The sequence below is a fragment of the Salvelinus alpinus genome, chromosome 31 (genome assembly GCF_045679555.1).
Source record: "Salvelinus alpinus chromosome 31, SLU_Salpinus.1, whole genome shotgun sequence".
NCBI classification, from domain to species: domain Eukaryota; kingdom Metazoa; phylum Chordata; class Actinopteri; order Salmoniformes; family Salmonidae; genus Salvelinus; species Salvelinus alpinus.
This window is the reverse complement of record NC_092116.1, coordinates 15,202,801-15,212,579: the sequence shown is the minus strand read 5'-3', so window position 1 is coordinate 15,212,579 and position 9,779 is coordinate 15,202,801. Positions and strand designations below refer to the sequence as shown.

General features: G+C 40.6%; 1 protein-coding gene across 2 annotated transcripts; it reads right to left on the bottom strand.

The window, feature by feature from the left end:
• Positions 1-3,970: 3,970 nt before the first annotated feature.
• On the bottom strand, positions 3,971-6,390 carry LOC139561397 (uncharacterized). 2 transcript variants are annotated; one of them, XM_071378452.1, is made up of 6 exons: positions 6,272-6,390; positions 5,764-6,120; positions 5,251-5,601; positions 4,856-4,987; positions 4,641-4,675; positions 3,971-4,327 (listed from the first exon to the last, which is right to left on the bottom strand). In XM_071378452.1, the coding sequence occupies exons 1-6, from the start codon at positions 6,312-6,314 to the stop codon at positions 4,187-4,189; spliced, it is 1,059 nt and encodes a 352-aa protein (XP_071234553.1). In that variant the 5' UTR covers positions 6,315-6,390; the 3' UTR covers positions 3,971-4,186. The 2 variants fall into 2 exon arrangements, with proteins under 2 accessions (XP_071234553.1, XP_071234554.1); XM_071378453.1 differs by lacking the exon at positions 6,272-6,390 and having other exon boundaries at positions 4,856-4,915; positions 5,764-6,114.
• Between the last annotated feature and the right edge of the window lie 3,389 nt (positions 6,391-9,779).

Genomic DNA, 9,779 nt, shown 5'->3' with positions numbered 1-9,779 from the left:
TGAAAAGTCCTAAGCTCTTTGGCTCTGAGCCGGACCTTCTCCCTGTCAGTGTATTGTAAGAATTTCACCAGGATAGGCCGGGGGTTGCGTGGGGCTAGTCCTGGGCGCAGTGTTGTCGGTGTCCGATGTGTTCTCTCAATGGGCATGTTGTTAAAATTCTCCTGTGTCTTATAAAATAGGTTGCATAAAATGTCTTTCACACAATCTTCCTTATTTATGTGGATTTCGGGAACCCCTCTGATCCTGAGTGTGTTTCTCCAACTGTAATTCTCCTGGTATTGAAGTCGTTCTTCGAGTTTTTTGATCAGTCTCCATTTTTTCAAAAGTGTCATTTAGGCGTTTGCTCTTGTGCTCCAATGTTGATATCCTTTCATCTGCGTGTGTAACTTGGTTGTCGAGTGTGTCCACTTTTGCTGTCAGTGCACCCACTGTATGTTATATTTCAGCCACATCTTCGCCCACTTTCCCAATTTTCTCTTCAAGATTTTTGTTCATTTTGTGAATCTCATTTAGAACTGGGTCATCAAGTTGTTCTTCTCCGCCATTGTCCTGCAGGTAGAGCTGCAGGTAGAGACGACATTTTCGTGTTTTTTGTCAAAAGTGTCTGCTTATGTGCGTTTCTAAGTCATTTTTCCATATAACCAATATTTTGGACAATTAGTTAACGAAATGTGTAACTAGGCGTTAAATAATTTGTTAAAATATAGTTGGAGCTACACAGCCTCTTTAGTTAGCTGCTGCTCCTCACCACATCGAAGTCTATTAATTCATTTATTAAAGATTCTCTTAAAAGGACAGAATAAACATATCATATTCACAGTGCTCTGTAGGGTCCTTGTAAAAATCTTTGATAATATTGTATCTCCAACATTTAGTCAAAAATACAGTGCTTTCAAAAAGTATTCAGAACCCTTCACTTATCCCCATTTTGTTACGTTACAGCCTTATTCTAAAATTGATAAAATACAACATTTTCTTCATCAATGTACACACAATACCCGATAATGATGAAGCGAAAACAGGTTTTTAGATTTTTTCCCCCTTTGCTATAAGTCTCAAAATTGAGCTATGGGCATCCTGTTTTCCTTGATCATCAATGAGATAATTCTACAACTTGATTGGAGTACACATGTGGTAAATTTAATTGATTGGACATTATTTGGAAAGGCACACACCTGTCTATATAAGGTCCCACAGTTGACAGTTCATATCAGAGCAAAAACCTAGCCATGTGGTCGAAGGAATTGTCCGTAGACATTTATGCAGATTTGAAGGCCCCCAAAAACACAGTGACCTCCATATTTCTTAAATGGAAGACGTTTGGAACCACCAATACTCTTCCTAGAGCTGGCCGCCGGCCAAACTGAGCAACTAGGGGAGAAGGGATCCCAATGGTCACTCTGACAGAGCTCTAGAGTTCCACTCAAAGTGGGCTGTCATGAATGTACCATTCATACATGATATAATAATAATTTATGCCATTAATATATGGTATTCATATATCATTTATTTTGTATAAAGTATGACAAAGATAAGCATTAACACACTAATATTCTTGCAGAGCTCTCCTTCACAATATTGCCAGGAGAATGTTTGTTACTATCAGGATAATAATGATAACAACCAGAACAAATGTTATGTAATTCAGTTTGATTCTCTTGAGAAGGAGAAAAATCCATACATATAACTGTACTGTACATAAATTTGGTGACCTGTGTGATGAGAAGATAATGTTTACAATATTTTTTACATTTCGTGCAGCCTGTAATAGAGCTCAGCTCTTCAAATGTCTTACCTTCAATGTCAGGCTTGGTTCCTTTCCCTTGAGTACATTCATTGGCTAAGGAGAACCACACAACATTTAGACATTCTGAGAGGAAAAATGATCTGAAATTGAAATTGAAAAATGTTCTACTCAATGTTTTTTTCTGTCTTCAAATCTCTTCCCATTTCTACACTGACATTGAATCATGAGATATGCACCATTTCCAAAATCTAATGTATTATACCAGAATATTCAAAGGGTGGCTACTTTGAAGAATCTCCAATATATTTATATTTTTTGATTACTACATGATTCCTTGTTATTTTATAGTTTTGATGTCTTCACTATTATTCTACGATGTAGAAAATAGTAAAAAATTAAGAAAACGCCTTGAATGAGAAGGGCTGTCCAAACGTTTGACTGGTACTGTATACAGTTGAAGTCGGAGGTTTACATACACCTTAGCCAAATACATTTAAACTCAGTTTTTCACAATTCCTGACATGTAATCCTAGTAGAAATCCTCGGTCTTAGGTCAGTTAAGATCACCACTTTATTTTAAGAATGTTGAAATGTCAGAATAATAGTAGAGAGAATTATTTATTTCAGCTTTCATTTCTTTCATCACATTCCCAGTGGGTCAGAGGTTTACATGCACTCAATTAGTATTTGGTAACATTGCCTTTAAATTGTTTAACTTAGGTCAAACATTTCTGGTAGCCTTCCACAAGCTTCCCACAATAAGTTGTGTCAATTTTGGCGTATTCCTCCTGACAGAGCTGGTGTAACTGAGTCAGGTTTGTAGGTCTCCATGCTCGCGTTTTCAGTTCTGCCCACACATTTTCTATGGGATTGAGGTCAGGGCTTTGTGATGGCCACACCAATTCCTTGACTTTGTTGTCCTTAAGCCATTTTGCCACAACTTTGGAAGTATGCTTGGGGTCATTGTCCATTTGAAAGACCCATTTGTGACCAAGCTTTAACTTCCTGACTGATGTCTTGAGATGTTGCTTCATATAGATATCCATATAATTTTCCTACCTCATGATGCCATTTATTTTGTGAAGTGAACCAGTCCCTCCTGCGGTAAAGCACCCCCACAACATGATGCTGCCCCCCCCCCCCCCCGATGGTGTTCTTCGGCTTGCATGCATCCCCCTTTTTCCTCCAAACATAACGATGGTCATTATGGCCATACAGTTCTATTTTTGTTTCATCAGACCAGAGGACATTTCTCCAAAAAGTATGATCTTTGTCCCCATGTGCATTTGCAAACCGTAGTCTGGCTTTTTTGGAGCAGTGGCTTCTTCCTTGCTGAGCGGCCTTTCTGGTTATGTCGATATAGGACTCGTTTTACTGTGGATATAGATACTTTTGCACCTGTTTCCTCCAGCATCTTCAGAAGGTCCTTTGCTGTTGTACTGGGATTCATTTGCACTTTTCACACCAAAGTCCGTTCATCTCTAGGAGACAGAACGCGTCTCCTTCCTGAGCGGTATGACGGCTGCGTGGTCCCATGGTATTTATACTTGCGTACTATTGTTTGTACAGATGAACGTGGTACCTTCAGGCATTTGGAAATTGCTCCCATGGATGAACCAGACTTGTGGTCTACAATTTTTTTCTGAGGTCTTGGCTGATTTCTTTTGATTTTCCCATGATGTCAAGCAAAGAGGCACTGAGTTTGAAGGTAGGCCTTGAAATACATCCACAGGTACACCTCCAATTGACTCAAATTATGTAAATTAGCCTATCAGAAGCTTCTAAAGCCATGACAATTTTCTGGAATTTTCCAAGCTGTTTATTAAAGTCACAATCAACTTAGTGTATGTAAACTTCTGACCCACTGGAATTGTGATACAGTGACTTATAAGTGAAATAATCTGTCAGTAAACAATTGTTGTAAAAATTACTTGTGTCATGCACAAAGTAGATGTCCTAACCGACTTGCCAAAACTATAGTTTGTTAACAATTTTTTGGGGGGGTTGATTGAAAAATGAGTTTTAATGACTCCAACCTAAGTGTATGTAAACTTCCGACTTCAACTGTATATGAGGTATGTAGAGTCAGAACTATCTTTATATTGTGCAAGCTTATGGTATGATGGGTTTCTGACTGATGGAGCCTGACACACATTCAGCTAAACTGCTATTCCTTTTAATCCTGTGGTAACATATATGTACTTTACAGAGAAAACAGAGATGTATGGAGGGTTAAAATATAATTGTTTATTGTGATATATTGTGTATATTAATTAAAAGCACAAGTAAAATGTTTGAATGCATTACAGGATAATCAGACAAATCTAAGATATATACATTGTCAAAATTACATACATTTCAGTTACTAACAGTCATTTTATTACAAGGAGTTAACTGGTTCTGCTTGGAGTCTTTGTGACAGTGGTGATACTGTGTTTCTCACTCCTGCTGAAGGTACCTGACCTCAGAGTACACTGCATCCTCTCTGCTGGTCTTCCCTCTTGTTCTTCTGGAGGAGGAAGAGTTCTTCTTGGGAGTGAAACTCACAGCAGCGTAGTTCAACACGTCACTGTCTTGATTCTGTGAGAGGTGAAGCCATGGCAAAATGCATTATGATGCCAGATGCTACATGACATTTTATTTTCTCCTCTACAAAAGACCTGTCAAACACACTGTACACCCACTAAATGACCGTACAGTCAGTGGAACAGTGACAGAGAGACGTTCCATGGAAAAAAGTAACAACCATCACAAAGAAAAGTAAGTTACATCTAGTACAGTGATCTATTACTTCCAAGCTGAATACTAGTTGTAAGGAAACCTAAATGACAGTTGTAAAGAGACACTTTTGTGTAAAAACGGAGAATATATTCATGAACGTTTATGAATTTACCTGATTCCCCTGGGATGTTGGACCATCTTTCCTCCCTTCAGAGATTGAAACAGAGGAAGGCCATTTATTATTTTTTTAAACAATACATTTTTCTGTTTAACCTCATGTAGTTAATTGACAATGCTTATAAGTTAGATATTACATTGACGTTTACAGACGTTACAGTTTATACATATACATGAAACATTAGACATGATGTAAAGTAAAAGAACTACCTCTGTGATGTCTGTTCAGATTCGTGTAAACCGCCCAGGCAAGCAGAAGGGTCACTATCCCTAGAACGATGTTGGACACGACCAAGGCAAGAACAGTAGGACTTAGATCAAATGGAGAATCATGCTCTGGAACTGTGAAAGGGTATCAGTAGATTCATATTGTATTCATGAATGCTTAGGTAAAATATGATACTAGTAAACAATCAATTTCAAAATAAAAGTCCCCATTGTAGAGACAATTTTTTTAAACGAAATACATTGTGCCAAAATAAAGGTCCTATTAAAACTAAGGCTAGGAGCATGAATTGGTTGAAACAAAAAGCAATCATTTTGAGCTATGTGGCATACATTAAAATGTATTTGTGGCAATGTATAGCAGAGGAAATTGGAATTACCTTGAATGTCCAGCTTGGTCCCATTCCCAAACAGTATCTCCCCACATAAGGCCACAGCACAGTAGTAAGTCCCAGCATCAGAGAGGCTGAGGTTCCTCTTGGGGAGGTTGTAGACACAGCTCTGTGTAGGAGACCCAGCCTCAGGGCTCTTCTCACACTGATCACTCCTGTCTCCATGGGTGTAAATGATTCCTGGAGGGGATTCTCCTGAGCCACGTCTGAACCAATAGACACTGTGTTCTCCTGCACAGGTCTCAGTGTGTATTGTACAGTTCAGAGTCACAGAGTCTCCTGGCTGGACTGACTCAGACACAGATTGCTGGAGTATAGGCATGTTTCTGGAACCTGAACCTGACAAAAAGGTAAACTAACCCATTAATTTCTAGATTATCACGGTAGCGAGTATTCTAATTCATCATTTGTTAAATTAAGATCTCATCTGATTAACATAATAGCACATTTTTACACCGTATAGCTGTAAATTCAGATTTAAAACAAAAACTTTCTATGTACCTTCTACAATGAGAATAACTCCTTTTCCAAACTCCACCCTATTGGTATAAGCATTTCCACAGTAGTAAGTGCCGGAATCAGAGAGTTGCATGTCTGAGATCCTTAGGTGATTCTTTTTTGGGCCATTTTCCACTGAGAAGCGAGGGTTATCCTTAAACTCATGATAGAATGTTGCGTTCCTGTCATAGTTATAATGAACGGTTGAGAAGAGCTGAAGTATTTCTCCCAAGGGTTGCTTGTACCAGGAGAAATGCATGGCCATGTCGCCTTCATAGAAGCAACGCAAAATCATTGTGTCTCCAATTTTGGCTGACATGAGACCACTCTCCTGACGTATGGATAAAGATTCAATCCCAGCTACCCAATGAAGTAGAGAACAGACAAATATATTAGCTGTTACATATCTCAAACACAACTTTGGATTCTCAAAGTGTCTATAAAATAGTAATTGGAAACCTTATGTCTCCAAATCATCACATAAGCAGTGAATAAATAAAGATTGACTTACCCATCTCTACGAGAAGTGGAAATATCAGACACAGTGCGATCATCTTTAAAGTTGTCAGCTCTTCACAACTTGGGTCTTGAGTGGAAAGAGTCCACCCATGTAGACAACGCTTCAACAATGGAGTTACAGGTGATTGGTCGAACTGGACCGCATCATATTTGTTGACGACTCATTCATTCATGACTATGGTCTTTAACTGTGTATTTTACAGTTCAGAGTCTCCTAGCTGGACTTATAGGTATATAATCATTGACGTTTGGCATCCAATATTCTTTATTACTGCAGCTACTGTTGTCTAAGAGACACATAGTGTGAGGGACTTTGATGGTATGAGACTCTCATCCTCTAGGGCTTCTATCACCATAGAGCCACTTCACCTCACCAAAAACATCTATGGAAAAAAAAGCAAACACAATACAGTAGTCTTCTTTTAGTGATCTCTCATTCAGGATTTACACTCAATTGGATGGATGGATATACATTCCTCTCATTATATTGTTATTAATGACACAGATTATTCTAGGCCTAGATGATAATGATATGTTACAGTTAACACTGTGGGTTGTGTTTGACTAAGAACTTCTGATCTCTAGGTCAAAGGACATCTTTCACATATTTCAGTCCAATATATATACATACATAAGCTGCCTCATCAACAGAGTTGGTTAACTGTTGCTAAAATGGTCAACTTGAAGTGCAAGTTTTATAGCCTACAGTATGAGAGAACTAAGAGTTCTGAGACATCCGGCTGAAAACCACAGAAAGAGAGAAACAGTGAGAGAGAGAAACAGTGAGAGAGAGAGAGAGAGAGAGAGAGTGTGTGTGAGAGAGAGAGAGAGAGAGAGGGAGAGAGAGATTCAGCATAAGCCCCACCCTCTTCAACATACATATAAATAAATTGGCGAGGACACTAGAACAGTCTGCAACACCCGTTCTCACATTAACAGAATTTGAAGTCAAATGTCTACTGTTTGCTGATGATCTGTTGCTTCTGTCACCAACCAAGGAGGGCCTACAGCAGCACCTAAATCTTCTGCACAGATTCTGTAAGACCTGGGCCCTGACAGTGAATCTCAGTAAGACAAAAATAATGGTGTTCCAAAAAAAGTCCAATTGCCAGGACCACAAATACAAATTCCATCTAGACACCATTGACCTAGAGCACACAAAAAACTATACATACTGTACTTCGGCCTTAACATCAGCACCACAGGTAACTTCCACAAAGCTGTGAATGAGCTGAGAGACAAGGCAAGAAGGGCCTTCTATGCCATCAAAAGGAACATAAAATTCGACATACCGATTAGGATCTGGCTAAAAATACTTGAATCAGTTATAGACCCCATTGCCCTTTATGGTTGTGAGGTCTGGGGTCCGTTCACCTACCAAGAATTCACAAAATGGGACAAACACCAAATTGAGACTCTTCATGCAGAATTCTGCAAAAAAATATCCTCTGTGTACAACGTAAAACACCAAATAATGCATGCAGAGCAGAATTAGGCCGATACCCGATTATTATCAAAATCCAGAAAGGAGCCGTAGGCAGACCTGACTCTCAAGTGAAGACAGGCTATGTGCACACTGCCCACAGAATGAGGTGAAACTGAGCTGCACTTCCTAACCTGAATGACCATATCTGTTGTATAGCACACTCTATTATTTATACAACTAATATAAGGACAGGACATGAGACGGGAGTAGAAATTAACGTGGGCATTGTTTAATGCGTTTCACAGGAAGGACATTCCAAGCATTTCAACGTAGGTAAGCAAGGGGGGGTTACAGGTGCCCTAAAGGGACAAAACTAGAATATCAATACACATATTCCTCCCCCTTTACCTTTGATGACTCATAAGGAAAAAGTAAATATTCACTGTTTTGCCTATTGTTTTATTTTTAATATAAGTTCTCTTAATGTAAATAAATTAACTTTTCAGAATAACCTTTTCTAAACTAGGGATAGTGTAGACTGCCTCAGTCCCCAGTCTTAACCCTGGAGTGTATTCTGCCCCAATGTTGGAGGTTAGTCTATACTAAATAGTCAACCTGTCAGGGGGTCGTCTTTCTCTTGCAGGGTAATGACGACGTACAGGTGAATCTACTGTCACATTATCTCTGAGTCTGAGTGGTGATGGTGTATTCCCAGACTGGGGTGCAACAGTACCCTGAGTAGGCACTCTGGCTGGTTCAGGTGAGTCTGGAGCACTTTCCACATTTGTAGGTTGCTGCAGTGGATGTTCAGGTGATAGCCCGTAGTCATGGTAGGTCTCCAGTAGCTGATCTTGGTTTGTCACTTGACACGAGTCATCTCTGAGGTTGGTTCCTGGCAACAGTTGATCCACGTGTCTCCTCCAGATTATGTTTTCCAGTGTGTGAACTGTGTAGGACACAGGCCCTGTTTGTGCAACCACTGTGGCTGGTATCCACTTTGGACCTTTGCAGTAGTTCCGAGCAAGAACTCTCTCTCCAGCTATGAAGCTTCTGTCTTTTGCTCTGCTCCGTCTCTCCACCTGTGCTCTCTGTTGTGTCTTCACAACCTGTTTCGTCTTTGGAGGTCTCAGGAGGTCGAGTCGCGTGCGAAGCTGTCTTTTCATCATGGCTGACGCGGGTGCCACTTTGGTTGTAGCGTGGGGAGTGTTTCTGTAGGTTAACAGGAAGGTGTTTAGATGCCTATTGAGGGAGCCGTTCCCATGTGATGATTTTAAAGCTTGCTTCATCGTTTGGACAAACCTTTCAGCGAGGCCGTTCGTTGCAGGGTGATACGGCGCTGACTTGATGTGCTGAATTCCATTTGCTTCCATGAATGACCGGAACTCTTCAGACACCAGTTGGGGGCCATTATCACTAACGAGTTGCGTTGGCAAGCCGAAGCGACTGAAGATTGACCGTAGCTCTTCGATGGTTCTCTCCGCTGAGGTGCTCTTCATCGCTGTGACCTCAGGCCATTTGCTGTGTGCGTCAACTACGACTAAGAACATACGATCCTCCAGTGGGCCTGCATAGTCTATGTAGACTCGCTGCCAAGGCTCCTCTGGGAAGTCCCATGGGGGTAGTGGCGCTAGCTGAGGCATGTTCCTCATCTTTTGACAGGCAGAACATGACTTGACCTTGTCTTCGATAGCTGCGTCCAGACCTGGCCACCAAAAGTAGCTGCGTGCAATCTCCTTCATTCGCACCATTACACAGTGCCCTGAATGGAGTTCTTCAAGCACTTCAAGCACCATCATACCGCCACCTCTCAGTGGCGGTATGATGACTCGAAACTTCATAGCAAGCATCAAAACTGAACTGTGAGCTCATTTCTCCTCACTAGGTAAGGTTGTAGGCTGTCCGACATCTCTCCTTCTTTTCCACAAGTGACAATGTCCACGACCTCAGACATCACTGGATCAGTGTGGGTGAACTTTTTCACTTGGACAGATGTAACTGGGGCGTTCGTCAATTCCTTGAAGTAGAAGATTTCAGCCTGGGAGTGCTCAGTGTGTGAGACAGGTAAGGGAAGCCT